General features: G+C 39.0%; 1 protein-coding gene across 1 annotated transcript in view; it reads left to right on the forward strand.

The window, feature by feature from the left end:
- Positions 1-6,128: 6,128 nt before the first annotated feature.
- The window catches only part of LOC102224426 (aryl hydrocarbon receptor-like), a 44,667-nt gene continuing 24,396 nt past the window's right edge, over positions 6,129-26,399 (forward strand). Inside the window, exons 1-2 of the mRNA XM_014471100.2 lie at positions 6,129-6,533; positions 21,034-21,224. Of these exons, the coding sequence (XP_014326586.2) occupies positions 6,475-6,533; positions 21,034-21,224 (250 nt within the window). The 5' untranslated portion in view covers positions 6,129-6,474. The remainder of the gene's footprint in view (positions 6,534-21,033; positions 21,225-26,399) is intronic.

Consider the following 26,399-nt stretch of genomic DNA (forward strand, 5'->3'; position numbering starts at 1 on the left):
ATAAAAAAAAAAGCCAGAATAAAAGTATGATGAATTTAATATCTGCATAAATATAAGCATTTCACTCCCACAGTATACCAGATTTTATTAATTTGTACAGTTGTACTTTAGACACAATACAGCATGAGCATGTCTTTAATAGATTTAACACCTTTTTCATTTATGTAAAGGTTTGCTCACTAATCCACAGAGGTTTCATTATTTTGACATTTTTCAGATCTCAGAAAAATAAAAACCAGTGATGGAAATCACTTCTCCCACTATAGATCAGAATAAAGAATCTAAAGTTGCTGTTGGTGCCCATCACCTTAGTGTAGCCAAATAAACCAACACATACACCCCCACAAGATTAAACCCATGTGAACAGGATCTGCCTGTGAAACCACAAGCCAAATGCTGTCGTACACAAACCCAGTTTATATGCTGTTGTTGATCTCAGTGTGGGTTGGGAGGCCTCTTGCAGCACTAACATCAGCCTGGAGGAAGAAAGTACTGATGATTTTTACTCTACTGATTCAGTTCTTTAAATGTAGACATGTTTTATTGTTCAAAACAAGATGGCAATGTTACTGTAGCTATTAGAGATAATGCACGTTAATCTGCTGTGTAGTAACAGCTTTTAATAAAATGTCATGCATTTTACACATTATATTGACAGCTAAAGGGGCAGGATTGTGTCTTTCAACATCAACTAAATGGTATTCCACCAACTCTTAGTGTTAAAAGTCATTTTTCTTCTCAGTCTCAAATAGTGCTGCTCTAGTAATTCTAGTAATTCTGCTTTTTCTTTCTTATTTATTTTTTTGAAAATCTTTAAGTCCTCCTTTTCTGGCTGAATCTTTGCTTCTTTCTTTGGACGAATATTCCTCTGGTTCTGGATGCTGTACAGCTGAAACAATTTCTACTGATTCTTTTTTCTTTTTGTTTTTAATTTTGGACATTTGTTATGTGTAACCATAACAATAAAGTAGTTTTTTTATAATCCAGAGCAGCTGATTAACATCTCAAAAGCTCAAATAACCACATCACCGAGTCCACATAGAAAGGACACCAATGCCATGATGACTGAGTGCGTATTACAGTCAGCAAAGACGTTGTACAGGAAGATCAAGCTCCAGCAGAACAATTTCAGAAATGTGGTCAGTGATGAAGCAGATCAGGCTTCAAGCAAATGGAGAATCACACAGATGGGAGTCTGGACAGAGAAAATGAGCTGAACCAGTATGGATCAGAAATCGGGGTGACAATCCAAGAATTGGCCACAAGGAGGTGGAGCGTTGGACAGCGGTCAGGTGTGTACTGAGACCTGAACGGCTTGGAGTTAATGGTGAGGACACCCACACCACAAGTGACTGACAGGAGGAATTCAGTCAACTTGGACCAGAAGGCAGACCTGAAACACGGAGGAGTAACAGGCAAATGACCAGACACAGGAGGTCATAGGAGAAACCACACAAAACTCACAGGACTCAAGACTACCGATGGAGGATAATCAGGCACCAAACGAATCTACAGCAGCTTCTTATACCCAGGTAGCGGGCTTGACGAACTCGTGCTCAGCAACAAAAGATCCCAGGAGGAACAGGAGATCTCACACTCACACAAACACTTGCACAGCAGAACCCAAAGGTAGACATGAACATCAATGGTGACATATCTCAAATCTGGATTGTTTCTTTCTAATAAACACTTTCTATTTTTTGAATTGTACAACACTTTGGTAAGCATCTGTTGTTTTTATGTGCTATGCAAATAAACTGACATTGACATTTGAATCTCCTGGGTAGTGACACATTGTGTTGATTTTCAAGCAATATGTTTATATAAATCTTCTGCTCTCTTTGAGCCACAAAGCAACAGTTATTTCCCTGCCAAGTTTGGTTTGTTCACACACCTGTGGTATGGTATGTGAGTTCATACAGGGAGACACAATAAAGTAAACACATTAGTAAACTTTTGGATTTGCTGTATTTATAACAGCAGAGGGTTTGGGGTTTTTTTGCTATCAAGATATCACTAACACAATTCACATTATCTTGCTTTTTCACTTTGTTACGACTGGAGTCGTTAAATGTGATTATGTAAATGAGTGTGCAGGTACTTGTTTTTGATTGGTGCCTGGAGGACGACGGGGGACGTCCGATTGGTGGCTTCCCGGATGTGAGGAGTATAAAAGCGGCTGACGTGGACTTCCTGGAAGATCCCTCCTCTGCTCATCTCAACCGGCCACATTGTTTGTTTTGTTTGTTAAACTTCTTGGTTTGGAGTTTGTAGGAGTGAGCTGCCATTTATGTTGCCTTAGTTCTTTCCTGTTTTTTTAGTTAGGGAGGTAAGTTTTTGTCATTTGGTTTATTTATTTTCGGTTAGGTAAGTTGATTATTATTTAGATAGTTCATTTTGTTTGTTGTTTTGGCACTAGCTCATTCTGACGTTATATGCTCCATTTTTGTTATATTTAAATCAAACATATTTTTTAATAAATATCACTGTAAAATGTTTAACTTTGTATGTGTTGGCTGTTTGGGATGGGACGAGGAGGGACCTTTCATGTTATGATCTGGCCACCCCTAGACGGGTCGTAACAACTTATAGAGTCCCACGGGGTTCAGTACTCGGTCTAATAGGCCACACTTTATATCTTCTTCTAATTAGTAGGATTAGAAAACAACAGGAGTTTCTTTTGCGAATAAATCTGAATTATATCTGATAAATAAACCAATAACATGTGTTTGTCTTCCAATACCAGTCTGAGGAATTTCTGACTTTTAATTGTACCTGGCCTTTACTTCTCACGTAACAGGTTTTTCCAAAACCACTTCCATAGCGGGGAATATTCTGTTCCAATAATACTGGACGACTGTGTTACTTCTAGCTTTACTGCTGCAGTTCTTTCAGAACCAGAGAAATTTGTTAATCCAGGGGGGAATCTTGTTGCTAGTGTTCCTCACCCTAAATAAACAGAAATTATGAAAAGGAAATTTAAAATAATTTGCAAAAATGAGCATAGATGTAAAACAGTCAGACTCTGCAGTCTGCTAGTGAAATGAGTGAGGAATTTTAGCTGAATTTAAATGAATTCTGATGAGATCACAGTTTATAAAACTAAACATCTGGAATAGGAAAATGCACCAAGTGAAAAAAATAAAACTCTATGTGATCCTGTTAAAACATAAATAATCCTGAAAAAAATAAACACCTGTAGTGTAGGTGACATTATGTGATCAGTGTGCTCATAAGAAGAAATAGTCATATTTTGATATTTGATTATATACAAATAAAAACAAATGAAGAACAATATTTCAATGCATATGATTTAGAATGGAATCATCAGTGTTTATCCATATATGTTAACATTTCTAATGCACCTAAACACTTGCTAATAACTTAAGAAACGTCATTTTTTTTAAATGACAACCTCTAGTTTAGGTGTTGGGAAGTTGCTGGGGTTTGGGTTCTTACAGTGGGTTCTTCTACAGTGTTCCACCAGAGGGAGCCAGAGAGTTGCTGCTCACCCGAGGGCGGACCTGCTGAGAAATTACACACCTGAGTCATCTGCTTCACCAGCCAGAGAGGAGCCAGTTGCCAGTCCACTGGCAGCTAAGTGTTTGCCTTCTATGGTCGTCTGTGCCTCCCCATTTTTTTATTTTTAATGTTTTCCTGAGATTTGTGATGTTCCAAGACTTACCTGTTATAATCTCCTTTTACCTATGGCTTCCTGGATTCCATTCTCTGTGCCACCTTGGTTCCTCCTTGTGCCTCCAAGTCTATCTAGGAAGATTTCTGGTTTAATTTTCATGTCTGGCAAAGTTACACTCAAAGCTCCCTCTCCATACCTCGCTGTCACCTTACACTAGAACCGGGCCCTGGATCTCCCTCTCTCTCCTTAGTAGACTCATCATCACCATCATCTGCTGTGAGATTCAAGTTCAATCCACCTTAACATTCATGTTCCCGCTGCTCATCTGCTGCCTAATCTGCTTCCAGGTTCCACGGTAAAGACGCACATACCAAATTTGCTTGTTCAATAAACTTTATTCTTTTTTCTTTTTTTCAATCACCTCCTGAGAGTGCTCTGCATGTGGGTCACAAATGTACCTAAAACATGACATAAAGATGTTGTCCCTAGTAGAATTCAACTAATAGTGTCCCGTAAATATTCATAAATACTTAATGAACAAGATTACATTAGATTAGCTTGCGTACCTTGACACATCTTCTTATGTAAATATAATGAAACCCACAGATGTTCAGCAAAAATATTCATTTTACATAATAATTTGAACATAAAAGAGTAAACATTAAACCAGCATCTTCAGAATGTTATTTCTTAAAGTATGGTGTCAAGTGTTTGATAAAAACAATTCTTCATAACTTAATCTATTTAAATTGAGTCAATGCAAAAAGTTCAGTAAGCTGTAGTGAGGATTTTGGAGCGTAAAGGGTTAAAGTCTAAATGACATCCCCAGATGTTACACAATTTCTGCTCAACCAAACATGTAAACTGAAGGGAAGGTTTTGAACATTTGTACTGATTTCAGTGTTAAAAAATCAAATATGCTCTGATCACAACATGTTTCTTTTAATGTCTGAAAGTAAAAAAAAAATAATGCTGTTGTTGGTGATGTCAGCAGAAAAAATACATATTATAAGAATAACACTTCAGCTTGACAATATTGTTTACCATTAAGGTTTAGACCAAATACCTTATTAGCATATAACAAGATGTCTTTGTTATCTATTTTTTGCACAGTTAAACAAAATTTATCAAGTTATTTTAGGTTTGAAATATATCATTTGCACAACATAACTTCATTTGTTTTTGTATGTTGCAATAATTGATTCTGTTGAGGCAATTATTTTATATGTGACAGTAGGGATTGGCCAGCAAGTTATCCCACAATGCTATGGGCCAACAGCAGCAGCAATTAATTAAACCATTTTTTTATTCGCCACAAAAATTAGTTTTGAGATGTTTAAGACAAAAAAGTAGACTTAAAAACTTCATCTCTACAGTCAGTTCATGAAGAATGAGGCTACGTTCAGAGCAGTAGAGTGCTTATTGGCTAGTTTACACATTACAATTGCATGCATGAAACTGCATGAGTGAGATGTATACACATTTGCCCCACTCTGCCTGAAGGCACGTTGCATGGAATTGTGTTTGTTTTACTGGAAAACAGTGAACTAGCGATCACTGCCTGACCTTTTTCATTTTTGAATTTAAAAAACTTCTGGGTTTGACTTTACTGTTCTTAAATTTGATATTTTAAAATAAATTTTAGTGGGTTAGATTTGTTTTATTAATCCAATGAAACATAAACACTATTAATGTTTCAGTTACTTAACTCAGCTATATCAGCTGGTTCCACTAAACTAGGTTATTTAACTTCAACATGAGAATATGAGAATATTCAAGTTAAATCCAGGCAATGAAAGCCAAGAACCTTATTAGAAGTCAGTAATGTTGAATAAACTTAATTTAACTGGCATGAGTAAATTCTATTGTCATCTTGTAAATGTAAGTCACAACATTAAGTTAAACAAACTTAAGTCCAAAGTGTTGAATTTACTAAACTGAATATTTTGTCTTTACTTAAATGACTACGTTCAAAGTAAATATGTAACACTCTTCAGATTTGATTAACTAGTTACAGTTAACAACAGTTAACATAACTTGGTTAAGTAAATTCAACATTTCATTTCTTAGAGTGTGACTACAAGTCCATATCATATCTCTTTGATTTTTATCGATAAAAGCCATTGAAAGCCATACTCATTCTCCTTCCACTGCTCAGTTTTGCATAACTCAGCGTTGGTGTATCACATAACTCCTCCCCCACCATAAAATTGTAGTTGTCTATTACCGTACTTTTGTTGCTTTTTCATTTGATTTTTATGTTTTTCTATATTTAATTAATCTCAATTAGAGTATTTATGGTTGTAATAGATTTGTTCCGCTGTGTTTCATAAGAAAACGTTTGGTTTAGTAATGTGGAGTGTAGTCAAAAAAAAATAATAGGTCAAAAATCACGGCCCACCGTGAAGTTTACAAAAGCGTGTACAGAACCAGCACAAAGAATCCAGTCCACCTTAAAACACAGTTACACATTTCCTGAAAACGCCCCGTGTGTGCCGGGGTGCGTGTACGTGTGTGCGAGAAAGAGAGAAAGAACTCAAGTGACTCTGAGTTGTAATAATAAGGTGGCGTTATTTATCCAAAGAGAAGGGGCTGGACATAGTCTGAATTCAGAGCCAAACTTTTCTTTACTTCCATTTCCTTCTCTTCACCAAACATCCAGGAGTCTAACACGAACCGCAGCGTCGAGCGAGCAAGGTCAACAGCAGTGGCAGCCCCGCGAGCTGTCAGAGGCACCGGCCCGCCGCGGAGAGAACCTATCTTGAGTTGTAGAGGGAGAGCGAACGGGCTGAACGAACGGAAAGCTGGAGGAAAGTTGAGTTGAACCGAGTGGCACCATGTTTAATAATCCGGGGACGTACGCCAACAAGAAGAGGAAGAAGCCTGTCCTCAAGCAGTAAGCACTCTCTCTTCTGTCTTCACATGTCCCGTTCTGCTACCACATTACGTGCGCTAACCGACCAAGACATTTTTACCAGAGTTAAAAAAAAAACAACGCTCTTGTCTAGTAATTAACTCCTGGTTTAATATGTTTGAAAGGCATCTACAATTACCTTTAGTGTGCTCAATAAATTATTTCTAGCTCATTAAATCCAAATTAACTTATGAAATATTTTGCTTTGAAAATTACTGTCAGCTATCATGTGGAGTATGTGAGTTCTGGAGAAAAAAACAATACAATTGCCAGGATAACAGAAACTGACACGACTGAATTTGTGCGTATGTAGAGTTATGTGCTGGTAAGACCACCTTAACAATGTGTCTACTTGGATCTGGCATGGACATCTTGCCCTCGCGCATTAATCACAATCAAGTTTGAGAGTCGGCTGCTGCTCTCACGCGATGCTCCGAGGAGGGCGGGGGCTCGCAGCCTGTCGCTGGCTTTTTGTAATGTGATCCAGCCTCGCGCAGCGCGTAGGGCTTCGGGATCAGCAGCAGCAGGCTGAACGTCTCTGCTCTCCGCTTCTCATGGTGGGACTTTAGCGCTCTCAGGGCCCTACAAAGCTGCTGTGGCAACCAGGCTTTTCCAGTTGAGTTTAAATATGGCTCACTGTTTATTCTCTGTACTGCCACCTGTTGACTAGGGTTGAGTCCAGAAAAATGGTCTATAACAGAGGCCATCATGCGCAGACGTTTCTAATGTGTAAAACTGATTAAAAGTCGTGAATCTGTATAGTTTTTGGTTTTGTTGACACTGTTTGTTGTGGGTTGTTCCACTGTCTGAATCAATAAAAAGATGATGATAAACCTAAACAAGTAGTGAACAAACAAGACATAAAGTAAAACAAAACTATAGTCAACAAAATTACTATTTAAATTAATGACCCATAAAATAATGTCTTTATTAACAAAAAAATCGAAGATTTTCAAGTTCACCTAGTCAGGAACCAATATGAAGCATTAAAATTATTTGCGGCTTATTTTACTTTAGTGTCAGGAAGTTATTGCTGCCATTTTTTGAGACATTACTAGACACCAGTACCGTATATTTGTTCTGAAATGTAGTACAGCAGTGTCAACCTCCACTCTTTTCTAAGAGCAATTTTAGTCTGGGACTGGGTTTAAGTCTGGAGAAGCAGTGGACTTTTTGTTGTTTAATTTTAAAGCCAGTTGTATTATTGTCAACCGTGAACCATCCATAATGTTTCTTTCAGTGTGATTTCCACTTACACACTGCAGAACAGGGTTAATTGGCAAAGTTTTTCTTAGTTCACCAATTGTGGTGATAGAGAATTGTGTGTCATTTATAGGAAGTTCCCAAAGAAAAATGACCCGTTTCTGGTCATTTTACTACATCACTGCAGTCTTATGCTGTTTTGGAGATTTATGCTAGATGTTTTTAGCATAGCATAGCATAACAATCAACATAGCATGTTGAACCTCAGATAACAATCTGTTATGCTATGGACAGATTGCATAACAGTCTGGCATATGGCACATGGTTATGCTGTGGACCATGCGCCATTTGATGTTTTGAACCAACAAACTTTAGTGAAAATAACTAACCACAGTAGCTCCTTCATAAGGAGTTTTTGTTTCATCAGGGGTTATCTCTTCTCTTATTTTATAAAGTTGACTGACCATAACAGATATAATATAATGACATATTTTATGGCATGTCAGGATGCCATAAAATAAAATCCTAAAATGTTCACGGATGAAATGAGGAAATATGAACTTTATTGTACAAACATACACATCGGAATCCCCTGTGTTATTCATTAGAGAATAACAAAGGCAAAATGGGAAAGTTGAGTGGAATAGTTAAATTAAGTTGCTTCTATTGGGTTTAGCAAGGACAGTAGTTGCAAGGTTCTGTTGATCATTTCATTCTTTCATTTGTGAAACGAAGGTGTTAAGGTAGTTTGCTGGTCTGGAGGAAATGAGTGGGGGGACCGGAAGGTGGGGATAGGGGGATATAACAACACAATGGAGGTAAGATGTCACCAGTCACTTTAGAGAAGCAATTGTTGCTACACATCAATCTGGGAAGGCTTAACATGACATTTCTAAACTATTTGAAATCAGACAGATTAGTTTTACTGACTGGTGCTTTAACTGTGATTATTAGTAGCTGTTCCTCACCCACTGAACTTTAACCTCAGATTCTTAGACAGAGGTTACACTCTGGAAGTGAACTAAAATCCCAAAGTCAGGCAACATTTTGGAAGGCTGTAATTATTTTTATATTTGTACCTCTGAGCATAAATATTATGTGCAGTGTTACAAAGTTTGAAAACCCTAAAATTCAGAATATTCAGCTGTCCCTTGGAAAAGTTTCTGGATTTGACCTACGGTATAAAGTCGACCATGAATGTCTCTGTAGACTGAATTATTCCTGACCCATTCACTCCTTTGCCAGTTCAAACCTTGATGAAAAACCATGTGACATGGATAACTCTCGAAATTCAGATGGAAGTCCGGAATTGGATTTCTATAGTTGAAAACAAAGCAAAATGGATCACAGCGAGTACGCTAATGCCCTAAATGGGCTGGAAGAGACGAGGTATCTTGACAATATACGCATGTATTTAGGATATGATCCATATTATCTCGGTAAAAAAGACTTCTCTTATAATCTTGAGGATTTACCTGGTGTCGAGGCGATCAACATAATTATCTGGAGCTGCAGAGCTCATACTATACGACGAGCCAGAAGAATGTTTTCAAAAGTCTGGAGCATATAATTATTTAGTGTCTGGTTGGGTCAAATATTTAGGGTCAAAAGAAGCATTTAATGACTTGCTTATGCTGGGTGAGTAGTGAGTTGTGCTATTTTAAGTTATTATGATAACAATGCTATCGCTAACAACAAACTAACCCATGTTATTTCTATGAAATGAACTTGGATCTCCTGGTAAATAATTTATTTAGCTTCTGTAAATCCAAATTCATTCTGGAGTTTTATGTTAATATTGAGTCGTAGGACGCTGGATTCAGGTCCAATGTAGGTCAACTATTTGTAGTGATCTACAGATTCCCAAAGTTCATGTCACACAAATATAGTTCATGGCCAGACACGAACCATGTGGGGGAATAGTCACAGCTCACTGTCAGGGTAGGTTATATTTAATTTATTTTTTTTTCTGCATGAAAGTCCCACTGAATAAACATTATATTTTCTGTCCATGACTTGGCACTGAATTAGCTGCTAATGACATTAGCACTCTGGGGACTACAAAGCTAGGGTGTAAAAATAATATATCTTACCTTGCATATGAATGCTTGTCCTTCAAAGTAACTGTCCAATAAAATATCTGGAAATACGATTTAAGCGACGGGATCGTTACCTGTCAGAAAGTGGGCACTGCAAACTCTGGCATTGTTAGTTTCTGCACCTCCTGTTTTGACCAACTACCTTCCAAACATGAAAACAACGTTTATCTTTCTCTCCATTGGAACAGTTGGGACAACCATACATGACACAGACTTTAGGCATTTTGATGCTGGACCAACAGAAGGGCTGCATTTACTTCTTGCCCTACATTAGGTGACGTCGGCGCTACGTCATCTGAAACCCAGCAATACATTAATTTTGTCTTCATAAATAAACCATTTAGCTGAAATGATTCCATATAATTTTTCCTTGTAATTAAATATTTTTATTAATTATGGAAAAATTTTAAATTTCATGTTTTATTAAAGTTTAATGATTTTAAATTTTTTATTTTACTCCAAAAACATGACTGTCAGTTTGATTGGTCTTTCTAGATTCTCCTTGGGTGTGTGTGTGTGTGTGGACGTGTGTGTGTGTGTGATTGCGTGTCTCTGTGTTGCCCTACGATGGACCGCCTGTTGACCGCTGGAGATAGGCACCAGCACCAACTGGTGACCAAAGTTGGGATAAGCGTGTAAGATAATGGATGGATGGATGGAATTTTACTGTATTTTATTAATGGTCCTTACAAATGGGCTTACAAATTAGCTAGAAAATCTATTCACAATCTATAAAGACTTTCTGTTTGTGTCAAATAAACTTCCTCCATACAGCTGCTCTCCATTCAGTATAAGGCACCTTGTATATGAGTTGCCTAGTTATGGAAAGACAACTAGTTGTTAAATATGTTAACATTATAGACCCTTAAATTTAATCCTCAAATCATTAAGACTTATAAATATTCTAAATATGCACAAAGCATTGGATCAGCCACTGGTTAAAAAAGGTAGAAATGGTCCTCTTAAGTTTTTTAAAAAAATTTTTAGAATTATTGTAGCATCTACTGTAAGATACCAATTGTTTTATATAATCATCTTTTATTTAGCTAAACTTTTAGCACAATTTTAATACAAGGCATGCTTTAAATGTTGTTTTACTCTTCCACCATGCAACAGGAATGCTGGACAAAAGAAAAGGAATGAAAACATAGAACTCACTTCCTTCATCTGTTTTAAATGTAACAAATGCTGGAGCCTTGCTTACTTATTTTATTACATAAAGTGCTATAATTGTACATTGAATTAATATACTATGTTTCTAATATTATGTTTAGTGTGTGTAAATGTTTTTGTAATAAATGTTTTTTAGAGTAGCTGTTGTTATGGCAATGGCTAATAGGGATCCAAATAAACAAACCAACAAATATGTTTTTTCCCACAATCAGACACAGATTAGAATATTGCAGGACATGTGTAACTTTAATTAGGTGTCAAGTAAGACTTTAAGACTTGAGCAGGTCAACCTGCTAATTGGAAGGTGACTCTTGTGCACTTGAGGCCTTGTTTACACAGTACCGCATGTTTTCTTCAGCACTAAGGATCATATTTCTGTATGTTATACTGTCAGTTTGTAGCTGCTTTATAAAGTATTAAAGATCTGCTACAGATGGGTGGAGAAGATCATCTTACTAGTACAACATGGAAATATCACAGCCTGCTAATGCCTAACTTAAAACACAGTTTAACAGTCAATGTGAATTGTCCAAATAATGATGGGCAAGTAAAGCCTGGTGGCCCGCCAGACTTGTATTACACTGGGGGAAGCCCTGCATGTGGTAATATTGATGAAAGTGGTGTAATGGTTCTTTCATATAGTGGGGTCTTGAAGGTCAAAGGCCTCTCAGTGGGCCTGTGTTCACAGAGATCTATTCAGTCAGCTTGTACTCTGAAGGATCCTCCTCTTTTTCAGTTTTGCATTCAGATTCCTTACTGAGCTTATCCTGTATTCATTCACAGACTGTGCACAAAGTGGTGAACCACAAGCCCTCATTGCCTAGAAAGACTTTGACCGCTGGAGATAGGCGTAGGCCTTTGGTGGATTCTCCTTTTTTCCCACAGGACACAGGTTTTGATGGGTTGTTTCAGTCATCAGAAGATGAAATTACTCAATCTGTTAGTTAGAGAAGTTGTCTCTGATCATTGACTACAGGTAACACGACCTGGAGGTTCTTCATACAGCAATATCTCCACTTTAAAGGCGGACATTAAAGATGTCCGCCATGTGTTTTAGTGTATAGGTAAATAGAGGACAGAAACCTGCATCCCTGGAGCTTGACATACCAATGTCCTCTCTGGGTCCAGCATGGATACATGTGCTGTGCTCACACAGAGATCTGGACATTCCCAGGGTAAATTCCAAAGGAAAGAGGTGCCTTGTCTGTAGACGTCTGTGTTTCTGGAGATTTTGGGGCTGAGGTTTCCTGCGCAGCCAGCTGCACAAAGGCAACATTGAGCCCAAGCATAAAATGCTGTGGTCATTCCTCTGGGTCATTCCATGGCAGAGTGGCCCATTAAGATTGCCTTTTATTACTGGGACACCTGCTATGCATCTTGCCGGTTATTTTTGCTGTTCATCATCCTTATAAACTAATTTGGTGTGGTGCAGATTCTTCTTAAATGTTAGAGCAACACTTTGTGCTTGTTTGTCCATAAAATGCTAAATCAGCTTGAAATGTTACTGTTCTAGACATAGGACCTTGGAGGGAAGTGCAGAAATAAATGGATATAAATAAATTGGGAGGAGAGAACTCTTAGGTGGTATATTGTTTTCAAAATAGTGAAAGTTGTTTTTTCTTGCTTGGTGTTTGGTATTTATTAATTAAAAGTCAAAATATGGCATGTTACCTGTCTTGATTTATACAGGTGAAGAAAGATAATTACAAGACTTGATGTATGTTCTTTGGGTCAAGTCTCTGCCAGCTTTGGACCTGTATAGACTTCTTCCGTCTGGACTCTAGATATTTGGGGATGTTTTGCTGCTGGAGGTGAACCTCCACTCCAGTCTCTCATCTTTTGTAGCCTGAATCAGGTTTTCTTTCAAGATTGTACGGTGGCCGACAGGTGCAAATGCGCAGCAAAAGAGAAAACATGCGAACAAAAAAGAAGACACCCCCGAATGAAATGCAGCAAATAAAAAGAGAGACGCAAACACTCCCGAATGAAATGCAGCAAATAAAAAGAGAGACGCAAACACCCCCGAATGAAATGCAGCAAATAAAAAGAGAGACGCAAACACCCCCGAATGAAATGCAGCAAATAAAAAGAGAGACGCAAACACCCCCGAATGAAATGCAGCAAATAAAAAGAGAGACGCAAACACCCCCAAATGAAATGCAGCAAATAAAAAGAGAGACGCAAACACCCCCGAATGAAATGCAGCAAACAAAAAGTGTTGAAAACGGAAGTGCTCCAGACCACTAGGGGGAGTCAAAGAAAATAGTATTCATTTCTATGGGACCAGATGCAAGATTCTTCTTCTTCTTCTTCTTGGTATTTATTGGCGGTTGGCAACAAACTTACAGTAGCATTACCGCCACTTACCAGTATGGAGTGTGGTTCGAGATGGTCTATAAACTTTCACTTTCTACCTTTTCCCTCCATTAACTCCTGATTAAACATACCCCCACACATACACACCTGCTTATATTATCCAACTTGCGTATAACTTTATATACCCCTCTTTGATATTCTTTACACATTCACACCCAACTTGCTCTACTCATATCCTATGAAATAGCTTTGTTTTTTTAAGATACCGAATAATTATTTGAATATGTCTACTCCCGAAATTTCTCCTCAAAAATTCTATTAAATTAAACCTTTCTTTAATACCTACACACTCTCTCAGCATGCATCTTCTCTCTTCTTCATACTTACAACACTCTAAAATAACATGCTCTATTGTTTCAGACTTCTCACAATAATCACACTTTCCAGATGCAAGATTCAGAGAGATACCTTTACTTTCTTTCAAATTTCTTTCTCTGAATCTTGCATCTGGTCCCATAGAAATGAATACTATTTTCTTTTACTCCCCCTAGTGGTCTGGAGCACTTCCGTTTTCAACACTTTTTGTTTGCTGCATTTCATTCGGGGGTGTTTGCGTCTCTCTTTTTATTTGCTGCATTTCATTCGGGGGTGTTTGCGTCTCTCTTTTTGTTTGCTGCATTTCATTCGGGGGTGTTTGCGTCTCTCTTTTTATTTGCTGCATTTCATTCGGGGGTGTTTGCGTCTCTCTTTTTGTTTGCTGCATTTCATTCGGGGGTGTTTGCGTCTCTCTTTTTATTTGCTGCATTTCATTCGGGGGTGTTTGCGTCTCTCTTTTTATTTGCTGCATTTCATTCGGGGGTGTTTGCGTCTCTCTTTTTGTTTGCTGCATTTCATTCGGGGGTGTCTTCTTTTTTGTTCGCATGTTTTCTCTTTTGCTGCGCATTTGCACCTGTCGGCAACCGTAAGATTGTCCTGGATTCACCTCCATCCACCAGGGTGTGCAGTATTAGTTTTCCACCACATATTGAGTCTTCATGACTTCTGGCAAGCTACAAACAGGACCAAATCATGGCTTCAATACATGACACATTTTAGAATTTTATTTACAATTCAATATGTACAAAAATAAAAGTCTTTTTTGTGTTTATCTGTCACATACAGTAAAATAGAGGTTTGCTGATGTGACATGATGGAAGGTAAAATACGTTTGAAAGTCAGTGGATTTGATGTAAATACACTACTGGTGGCCATCTCATTGTTCCCAACTAATTAACTGTGTGGGGCACACAGCATGACTGAAAGCTCCAAATATTCACTCTCAATCTGTCTTTGTTGCTTCTGATCTTGCTCACTGTTATGAAGCATCATCTCTCTTACTGGTTGCTGTGTCAAGTTCTCTGTTTGGCAATCTCAGTTAATTATAGTCTGCTGGCTTGATTAAAGCCTCCCATAATGTACACAGCTATTGCACGCATGTGTAAAGGTAGATGTAGATGATCATAATGTAGGCACTTCTTACCTTTAAACACACAATTACACTATTGTGCAATGATGGTCTAATTGAGGATGGAATAAAAAGCTTTGTTATGGAAGAACGGAAGGATGTACAGTAGTTTCTGTTTGGCCATTGATGCTCACATACTTGCTGTTACCTCTCCACACAGACAGATGAAACTTCCCAGAAAAAAAAAAAAAAATACATAATTAACCCAAAGCTTAGCATGGCATCAAGTTTTATAAAACGGAAGAAAACCTTTCTGTACATTTTACTAAGTTGACCACAGGTGCAAGGATACAATGATTACTCAGAAAATGGAGAAGAAGATAGCAAGACAGATGGAAGAAATAAAAATGAACAACTCCTGATCATTAGCTTTTACATACAGGTCATTTTTTGAGATAATTATTTTACAATTCAGTTCAACTCCAATGCATTTTTAAAAGGGAAATTTTTATGTTAGTTCTATGTTAGACCCAAGATATTTAGTTTTGCACATAATATCTGAATTCTTTAAAAAATGAAGGGGCAACACTTCTTGTTTTGTAAAATAATGTTCTGTTAAATTTGTAAAATGGAATAACAATAAAAGTTGCCCTCCAGCTATTCATTTGTTAATGTTTTTTGTTTCATTCACACAATGAGATGCTTTCTTGATGAATAAATATGATTAGATGGAATTATTCAGAAAAACAGAAGGGAAAAATGACCATTGTGTACCTCCAGCCGTCCTCTTCATACCCATTGAACTATCTTTTTAAATATATTCATTTATTTACAGATTTAAAATTGATCACCTAGTAAAGAAAATGTTTGTTTTTGTATGCTCTGTATGTAAACATTTAGTTTGTTATTATAGTTTTGAGTTTCTTCATTATAGTTGGGTTCAGTTATTGTTGAACAACCAACTGACTCTGCTGTAATTGACTGACAGCTGATGTAAACTGTACATTTCACATCAGTTTGAAAGGCTAATAAATAAATTCATAAACACAAAAACAAAGGATATTATATCTGTAATTTCAGTATATTTTAGTTAGTTTTATAAACACACAATGTAGTTCCCCATTAATTACTGTCTTTATTTAGTTTAGTTAACAAAAATGTTTTCTCAATTTCACTTTTTGTTATTTTACTTTCAGTTTACTGTAATAACCTTGGCTTGTACTGTATACTTTAATTTGACTGGAAAATACCCAGAATTCTCAGTAACTGAATTGTTGATCTTTTTAAAATCCAGTGATGACTCACAAAGATCAATTCAGGTTCCAGTCCTGGAATCGGTGTAGTACTGTTCACACAAGTAAATGTATTGAACTATAAAAGGTCTTCCTGTGAAATTTTTGTAATCAACTTTTTCCGCTTTTTCTGAGATTTTTTCTCAGGAAATGTTTTAGTCAGAAGACACTTTTACCTTACAGCTCTCTGGAGTTCTGTTGTCTTTACCCCATTTCACCGAACTGCTGCTCCTGGTTGTGTTTTTACTGAATGTAGCTGAAGTGACTGCAACTGATCTGGTTCTGGCCCTTTCGTCATTTTATTGTAAAGCACATGTTCGTCTCCTTCTCTCTGTAAAGGTCTTTGAGGCAGCTTCTGTAAACCGAAGCTGCATCTGTTTTTATCAGCAGGCGTCCATGTGTAGAGCCAACATGTCATGCTTCAGAACCACAGAGGCAGACGCCCTGCCTGCTTCCAGACCAACGTGTCAATGTCTTCACACACGTTTCATCCTTATTAACCCAGCAGAGCTGTGCTCTGATCTGGAATCCAGATAGAAGTAGATAGACCAGTTATAGTATCATTCCTTCAGACAGAACAGCCCAATGTCTGCTCAGCCATGTGAGCCCCAAACCAAGGAGCAGAAAAAGGTTTTGAATGCCGGCTTTTGTCTCTGCAGAGCATTTCTGCAGAGTGAGATCATTTCTGAGAAGGTAGAGCTGCAGCATGAGGGCAGCGGGCAGTTAGTGGTGGAGGAGGAGGAAATTGAATAGCCTGTCATTAAACAACATTTCTCTACAGAAAGAACTTCTGGGAAATCAAGGATTTGCTGCCTGGACCGCACATAGGTCAGAAACCTTGTGATCCGATGCGATCAGAACTGGTCAGACTCTGCAGTTTTTCTGAAATCATTGTGTCACATGTAGTCATGAGCCTTGACCCCTACAGACCTCTCCCCCCGCCGCCCTCAATCTTATCTAACATCATGAGGTTTAGTATTCGGTTGATCTTGACTAGCTGCTACCCAGAGCAGCTGACAGTGGTTTTATCATGCCTGCAGTTTCTGGAACTTTCCCCTGCAGCTGCATGAAGGTTCCCACTCTTTCATCAAATTATCACCTGACAATGCTGCCAGTTTGACATCAGCTGACATCCACCGGCTCCCTGTAGTTCAGAGAATAGACTTTAGGATACTGTTGTTAGTTGTTATCACTGAACAGCTTAGCACCACAATACATTAAAGATCTGCTGGTGTTATATCAACCTTCCAGACCAATCAGGTCTCCTGGTTCTGGACTGCTCTGCATCCCCAGAATCAGAACCAAACCAATCAAGCAGCATTCAGCTTCTATGAACAAATCTGGGACAAGCTTCCAGAAAACTGCAAAACAGCTGAAACACTGAGTTTCTTCTAAATCAAGACTAAAACTCACTTGTTCAGAGTTGCTTTTGAACCGCAATAAATTAAACATTGACCAAAATATTTGATGTGTAATGATGATTTTGATGATGGCACTTGACAATACGTACTGTTAGATACTGGTTTCTCAATTGGTGACTGTATGAGGTTTTCATAACCCTTTATCGTTATGTTTTTATGATATAAAGCATTTTCAACGGCCTTGTTGCTCAAATGTGCTATATAAATAAACTTGATTAAAATGTGTATGCTCTAGTTTTCAATTTACATGCAGTCAGTTTAATAGATGAACTCTCACTTTGCACAGTATTTTGTGTTCATGTGAGCAACATATATTGGCACTTCATCAAACACAGACATACAGATATGTATACACCACACTGTGCTCCGCCACCCATTTGTTGCAACAGGGAGTATGGCATTTATTTTCTGATTTGTTCGTAAAGCTGCACTTGCGTTAAGCATCAGCTACAGTGCATGTGTTTCTATTCCACCTGTATACATACACCCGCTGCATACTTTGCTGCCGTTCGCTCTGAACCAGCCACTAGGCAGCAGCTATTGTGTTACATGATGTGCCAGTCAATTTAAGGATGTCTATTGATCCCCCAAAAACAATGAAAACCCACATATTTTTATCAATCAATTTAATTCTGCAGATGTCCCAGAATGTGAAAAGTGGACATGTCTGGGGAAAAAAGGACCTTTGTTATGCACACTTAGCAGTCGTCAACAACTCACTGGCAGAAGTGAGAGTGTTGTGCAACAAATAATTATCTGGCCAGAACACAACATCAAAACACAATTTAATGAAGCTTCAAGGCAGATAATTTGCCTCAAGGAAATTTAATAATCAAGGTACTCAAATCATTTGATGAATTGTTCCAGACTCGGTTAGTAGGTTCTCAACGAGTGGAATGGAGATCAGCTGAGTGCAGGTACTATGTCTCCAGTGATTATAGTATAAAGACAACTAGATCTGGAAGGGTAAGTCTGCAATTTCACATTTGCAATCAATAGAGAATGCAACAGCCACACTTCTCACCAAATTCAGTAAATTCAGTCACATCACTTTGGTCCTACATTCAGGACACTGGCCTCCTTGTGCTGACTAGTCTTGGCTGACTAGAGCTTTATGGCCAGACTCCTGATTGTCTTTGTCAGTTTTTAACTAAATACTCTCCTGCCCATTTCCTTTGTTCTCAAACAGTGAACCTCTTGGTTGTTCCATATACGAGGCTGAAAATTAAACTTACAACGCTTGTATTTTCCTAGGCTTTTATGTCATGATTTTATTGTGTTTCTTATGGTTGTTTTATTCTTTGTGTAATTTAAGGTAGATTTTTATTGTACAGCGCTTTGTGGATTATGTCTGTGGAAAGCACTTTATAAATAAACTTTACTTACTTTAGGTAAGTAAAGTTTGCTACTTACTCTATTGACAAACATTTAAGTCATGAATTGAGACAAAAATCTCTAAGCCCTGAACATCCCCTGGAGTTCAGATAAAAATCATCATCAAAACATGAAAGGAGTCTGGTCCATGTGTAAGACAGAGACTCTGCAGACAACAACTGCTGGTTGTTCACCAGTCAAAGCTTTATGAGAGCCGCAATGAGAAAACCACTGCTGAAGTGAACTCAGATCAAGACTCATCTAGAGACTCCATGGTCAAGTGGAAGAAAATGTTTGTCCAAAATGAAGCTGGTAAAACATGCCAATCTTGTCAGGGAGACGGTTGGATAACTGCAGAGCAGCTGCAGCATCTAGCTCCTTTCACCTTGGACCGCTTTAAGAAGCGTGGCCCATTAAACTAATCTGACCTTTGACCTTTCATATTATGAAGGTATACTGTTTAGTAGTAACCTGTTTCTAACTGCGTGGCTTGTGGAGCCAAGCTTCTCTTTCAGTGAAAGTGATGCTTCATGAACAACCAGGAGCTGGGTTGTGTGTTTAGCTTGCTGCTGCTATGTGAACTGTTCTGTTCTGTTATGTGAACTGTTTAATGCATCTCTGATGAGTAGAATAAGATGAAACAAATAGCATGCCCAGTCTGTTCTGTTTGGATCACCATCATTCAGGTTTCAGAGGTTAAGCAAATATTACATGAAACATTGAGGGTTGTTTTGTTTTTTACTCCATGATCATCTGGTTTTCTAAGACTGAGATTTAATACATAAAGAAAAGGGCATGACATATTGTTCTTTGCATAATAAGTGAGTATTATTATAATTCTGTCCTGTTTAGGTTATAGTGGCTTGTCTGCTCAGGTTCTGCACAGCTCTACTGGGGTTCCTCATCTGCTGTTCAGTCATTAACATTGTCAGGATTTTATTTTTGTTCTTTTGCATTTGTTTGATGTACAGCCACTGTGTGATGGATCTGCAGCTGTGTTTCTGGTCATTGTATTGCTGCATGACCCTATCTGTGAAACAGAGCAGTTCTCTGACTATATTGGTGAAAATGCCTTGATGAGTGGAAGGTCCGGGTACAGGCCCAAATCAGGAAACCTCCATCACCCTGCAGACAAACAGTGCAGTGTTGTGCATCATGGTTAATAAGCTTCCCTCTGGATTTAGTTTAGACATACTTCCAGGACCCTTGTGGTTTAATCTGAAGAAAAGCTATTTTGGGTTTGACTGTAGTTGTTGTTTTCACTCTTGCTATATTGTTGGGAATGATTTCACCTGCTGAACCTGGTCTTGTTTAAGCTTCACATCATGTCACATCATGCCATTCCTTCATCAAACCATATCTGGAGTATTGCTTTGATTCTTTTATGCAAGTCTGAGGAATCCTTTATTCTCCCATGGCAACCATTCACTAGTGCTTAAATATTTAACCATCAGTGGTCTCTAGTCTGCTTGCATCCATATATGCATTTGAACAGCATCATAGTTCACTTCAACTGAATGGAGACTGAGATTTTTAGTCGGACCAGAGTTCAATTTCTTAGTCTTCATCAGAGTTTGAGTATGCATTCACACCTACCCAAACAAACTGAAATTTCTAGGCAAACAAACTTGAGTTGGATTAAAGAGGACTAAGCAGGATTGAATACACTGTTAGTCGAACGTAATAATTGAAGCAAATGCTGTGTTGTGACAGTGTTTGTTCTTATCAGCATGTTATTTCTGTCAGCAGTGATCTAAGCGTTTCCCTGTTCTAGCTCTGTAAAATCACCATGTGTTTCCTGTTTAATATGGCTCAATCTAAATGAGAACTTCCCTTTCTGACAGTGAAACTAAGCAGTGATAAAATACTGTCCAAAGCACACAGCTTCATGTCAGCTGACTGCAAAGACAATAGCAGCAGTAATCACCTGAGTCAGACTGCTGGGTCTATCTGTCTGAACTTGCTGTGAACATGGCATTTCTGTGGAGCCACTTTCAGATGTGTGAGAGGAGGTTCTGTATTGATAGATACAGTAAGTGATGTCTGTGTTGGTGGCTGATCACCACATGTCGCACAGCAGATGCTATGCTGATGGAAGAGCCGGTTAGTCAGGCTTGAACTCCTCTGTTACTGAACACATATTTTCTGTTCACCCCTCAGGAAGAAGGTCGCTGACAACAATGAAGTTATTAAATCGAACCCTTCCAAGCGCCACCGGGATCGGCTGAACGGGGAGCTGGACCGGCTGATGGAGCTGCTGCCTTTCCCTGATGAGGTTCGCTCCCGCCTGGACAAGCTCTCTGTCCTGCGCCTGAGCGTGGGATATCTCAGGGTCAAGAGCTACTTTAAAGGTAAGCTGTCTGAGACTTCAATTATCCCCAATCTGATGCTGCATGGGGCACGGATCACATGTTGCTATGGACACCTGCCTATTAGTTTAAACCTTCACTAATTTCACTCATATGTTGTTGTTGTTCAAGCTGACGTACCAACTTCAATAATTCCATTCAGTTTATCTATGTAGCACCGACCAGCCATCTAAAAGCATTTTCAAAAAATTTCAATTCAATCATACATACATTCCAATGGAGTTATGAGAGAGTGCAGCAAACTCAGTTTATTATTCTAAGTAGTTTAAAAAGTTTGTACCTAAAGGAAACCCATCGTCAACATTCTCTCCTTCTGGACTAAGTTGAAAGTGGAAAGCTTCATAATGTTGAACTGGAACATTACATACGTCACGGGTCAAGGGTTGGATAAATTTACAACTTTAACAGAGTCCACACTTCCAGGCAGCAAAGGTTTCTGAACAGCAGAGAATTCAGACCCTTGGACGAAGTGGAGCATACAGAAAAAGAATTCTGTTTTTTTATCAGGATATGTTGAGTGTAAACCCCAGGCAGAATTCAAACTGGTCCTAAGTGAAGTGTAGCCATGCTGTCTGCCACTGGAGGCTTTAGATTACTGGGAACTTTACTGACTGATGAACTCTTCAGCAAAAAGAAGAGAACAAAACTTAACCTTGTGCTTATCCAGCTGCTGCAGGCCTCCTTCTGCCCCTCCTAGTATGGACTCTGCCTGAAACCTGTTTCAGTGGTTGTGTAGGCTCCTCTACACCGTGTTCCAAATTATTATGCAAATTGGATTTAAGTGTCATAAAGATTACATTTTTTGTTGTGCTATTAAATTTATAGATGGTATTGTCTGTCAGGGCTCTTTGAATCACTATAATTAATTTCAGAGAACTGGATTGATTAGGGTTAGGGAGCCTCTGGAACCTCAAGGTGGAGGATCCTCCAGAGGCTTGCGGTGCATGAACCTACTATTGGGCCCCCCTAACCAAAGCTCACAAGCAGAAATGGTCACAGTAGGCCCAGCCGAACATGAAGATTAATTTTCCAACAGGTCCAGCATGGTCCAGATCTACGCAGTAGTAGATGGCCACCACATCCCAGTACGGCTGTGATGTCAGCAAGGAGGTGGTGGAGTCATTTGTTGGGCTGAAATCATGGGGAGAGAATCATTGGTCGGCCCCTTCAGAGACCCTGAAGGTATGAAAATGACCTCAGCAAAGTAGATGGACTTTCTGACTGATCACTTTCTTTCATGGTTCAAAAAGAAGAGCCGTAGCTTCCATAGCAAAATCATCTTCATCATCACAATGCACCATCTCATGCTGCAAGGAATACCACTGTGCCATTGGCTGCTATGGGCATAAAAGGGCAGAAACTCATGGTGTGGTCACCATCCTCCTCTGACCTCAACCCTATTGAGAACCTTTGGAGTTTCCTCAAGCAGAAGATCTGAGGGTGGAATGCAGTTCATATCAAAACAGCAGCTCTGGGAAGATATTCTAACATCCTGCAAAGAAATTCAAGCAGAAACTCCACAAACTCACAAGTTCAATGGATCAAGAATTGTGCAGGTGATATCAAAGAAGGGGTCCTATGTTAACTCGGTCTGTTAAGATGTTTTTGATTGAAATAGCTTTTGACTTTAGTACATGTGACCACTTAATGCTGCACATTTAAAGAATGACCGTTTGCAATTCTTTGTAATCCATAAAATGTTTAGAAAATCTGCTGTGCATAATAATTTAGAACAGTGCATTTTGAGTTTTTTATTTTTGAAAAAAATACTGTTTTCAGGGGGAGCTTTGTTCAGTAAAATTTGATTTATACTGTAATAGTTCATGACTTGAAAATTATACTGACCATCATTTGCATTGACCATTTAAGAAAATCGGAGAAAACATCACTTGCATAATAATTTGGAACACGATGTAATAACTCTAGCAGCAGGTCTGAATGCTGATTAGCGAGCAAGTCCCTTTCTCTTAGCATAGCCGTCTGTCAGGATGTTTCACTTGCTGTGAAATGCAGACTGAAAAGAAACAGTACATAGCTTAGCCATGCAGTGAACAATGTTTTCTTTATGATCCTGTGTGAAGAGTGTGGTTGGGTTCCTGTAGGAGGGGAATGGCTCGGGGTGCACTGCGGGGTGCACTGCTGCTCTGTAAATGAGATAAACATGGAGAAGCCAGGTCCGAATTAACAGTGTCACATGAAAATGTTCTGGCAGAAACATTTTCATTTGACAGGCAGGAATGATGAGCATGCAAGAATGTAGTTTTAGGAAGCAACACATCCTCCGTGTTTTTGCCTTCTCCTCACCCTTTGTGTGAACCACACCCACTGACTCCCATGGTGATCTGAGCATTCCAACATTAGCTATGTGCTAAGTGAATGCTCAGACTTAGAAGGCATGATAAGTAATGTGAAGTGTGGATCTCTGTTAGTTTTGCTTTGGGATTCTTGTAGTTGTGTGTGTGTAAATATGGTTGCTGCAGCGACAGAGACCCCCTGTCCAAGTGCTGTATCAACACGATGAGATGGTTTTCATTCTACATGCACATAACGGTGGGCTGCAGAGGTAGAAAACTCTCGTAGGTCCAGTTTACTGACTAGACTGCATGGGGAGTAAAAACAGACATGATACATGCCGTCAGATGAGCCGTGAATTTCCACTGCTGTTTCCTCTCACACCCTTTCACCTACTTCTACTGTTCTGCACGTTAGCAGGACTGGCAGGTTGTTCACTGCTCATATATACTGAGCTAACTGAAGAAAAACTCCTTAAATCTGCCTTGGTGACACTCACCAACACAACCTGTTGCCTTTTCTCTGAGTACTGCTGGAGGCAGAGGACAAGTTATGACCTTATTGACATGAACATGTTGCAGCTTTTCAAGGTGGGACTCAGAACAGGCCAGTTAAATTGATAAAAACTTATAAGTGGCTGCATGAAAGAGCTGCAGCATAGGACTGTGACATGTAACTACTTGACAATACTGTTGTAAGGGGCTTTTATTTAGTGTCATTTTCCTTCAGTGAGATAGTATTGGAGGTTTTTTGGCTTTTTTCTGAATGTAAGTAATTTAATCCTGCAATGGCCACATTAAAGCATTCAAAGTGTAAAGCTGGGTTTTTTCACTATTATTGAATATTGTTTGTACAGTAGAGCGTTCAGCCAGGATTTAACCTTTTAAGGTCGACGCCCGCCCTGTGGCGGGCATGACGTCATGTTTCTGTGTGTGTTTTTTGCTCCAATGTGATAATAAATTTTGTCAAAATGAAACAAACACTGTAAAATCACAAAGTTTAGGATGTTCTGAAAATAATGATACCAAACAAGGTAAGGTAAATAGTTTTTATGGTGAAAATATAAGGGTAAATTCAAAATTAGACCAAAACGGCCATTTAGACCCAGCATAACAGGAAGTCCTTTGATTGGGGAATGTGGACGTTTATTCCAAATGGAGGAGTCATGTTGTACCAAGCCAAAACACGGTCCCTCTTGAAACTGAGATCTGGATCTCAATGGGGTTTTACCTGGTTAAACAAAGGAGAGAAAGAAAATTGCTTATAAGATTGTTTACACCATGTCCACCTTAAAAATCATCCATTCTGACCTGTTTGCAGTTAGTCTGCTGATCCGACCCTGAAATTGCTTATTAGTTGACAAGCTACTCCATCCAAGGTGTAAATATTGCTAATACAAAAACAACCATAAGAGATCAAATTTATGAACTCTTATGAGATTATATACAGTATACAGTATATATATATACACACACACACACACACAAGTGCAGAGAAAATGATAATTAAGTTACTCAGATTTGGGGATTGTAAAGTCTGAAATGATTTTCTGTGTCGCTCTGTGTTGCACTTCGGTACTATGAGTCTGTGGCTGAAGCTGCTCCTGTATCCAGCCAACACGTCATGAAGTGGATGAAACTCAATGTGTAAGATGACCTGCATCTTGGACAGGATCCTCCTCTCTGACACCACTGTCAGAGAGTCCATTTCCACTCCAACAACTTTGCTGGCCTTGCAGATCAGTTTGTTTCAGTCTGTTGGTGTCCTCCACTTTCAGCCTGCAGCACACAACAGCATAGCACTGGCAACCATAGATTCATTCTGGTCCTCATCCTCAGAAGGTGGAAAAAGGTGACTGAATAGAAGAGGAGGTAAGGAGATGTGAAGGTGAAACTCACACTCGGACGAAGGATTCTGAAGAGGGGCAGCGAAGAGTAGTTGGAAAAGCAGCAGTGGTATTGATGGGAGTGCGGGCGGGAGATGCAGGGGCTGCAGAGTCAAATCTGTTAAAAAACAGGTTGAGTTCATTGGCTCTGTAAATGTAGCCTTCAACCACACTACTGCCTGCTGACCTGAACCCAGTGACAGTCCTCATCCCTCTCCAGGCCTCTCTGGTGTTTTTCTGCTGGAGTTTCTTCTGATCTTATAACCCTTCATTGCTCTTCTCATCTTCATCTTCAAGCACCTCTGTATTACTCTCACACCATGGCCTGTTGCCATTTCTGAAAGGCATTTTCTTCTCATTCAGGATGGTTTTGAGCTGACCAGGGCTTGTTATTTGGGTAACAATAAACAGTTTTAGGGATGATGGTTACAACACAGAAGTTGATGTAGAGTGTTGTGCACTCAGTGAGCTTATTGATGTCCTCCATGTTTGGCTCACAGAGTGCTTATCAGTCAGTGGCCTCAAAACACCCCTGTAGTGTCTCAGTGACCTCCTGTGACCACCTCCTCACTGTTCTCGTGGTTGCAGGCTGCCTCTTCATCAGAGGGACGTTACATCGGCTGGTGCACCAGGTTATGATTGAACCGGCCAAGCGGAGGAAGAGGAAAGGAACTGCATGCATCTTTTATGTTAGTCCAGAATCCTCTCCTCTCTGATGGGACAGCTCTCATACTGGGTGAAGTTGGGCAGGGTTTTGTCCATGATGACATGATTAAAATCACCTGAGATATCCATGAATGTAGTCAGATGTACAGACTGCAAGCGAGCTACAGTGGAGTGGATGACGCCACAGAAAAAATGACAAAAATGTTGAAAGTAATACATCCGTTTCCCTTTCACTAATTTTGCATAATTATGCAATCCTTTGTGTTGGGGTGTGAATACTTAGTTTAAGGTAATAGATTTTTCCTGTCAACAGC

The sequence above is a fragment of the Xiphophorus maculatus genome, chromosome 7 (assembly GCF_002775205.1).
Source record: "Xiphophorus maculatus strain JP 163 A chromosome 7, X_maculatus-5.0-male, whole genome shotgun sequence".
NCBI lineage: Eukaryota > Metazoa > Chordata > Actinopteri > Cyprinodontiformes > Poeciliidae > Xiphophorus > Xiphophorus maculatus.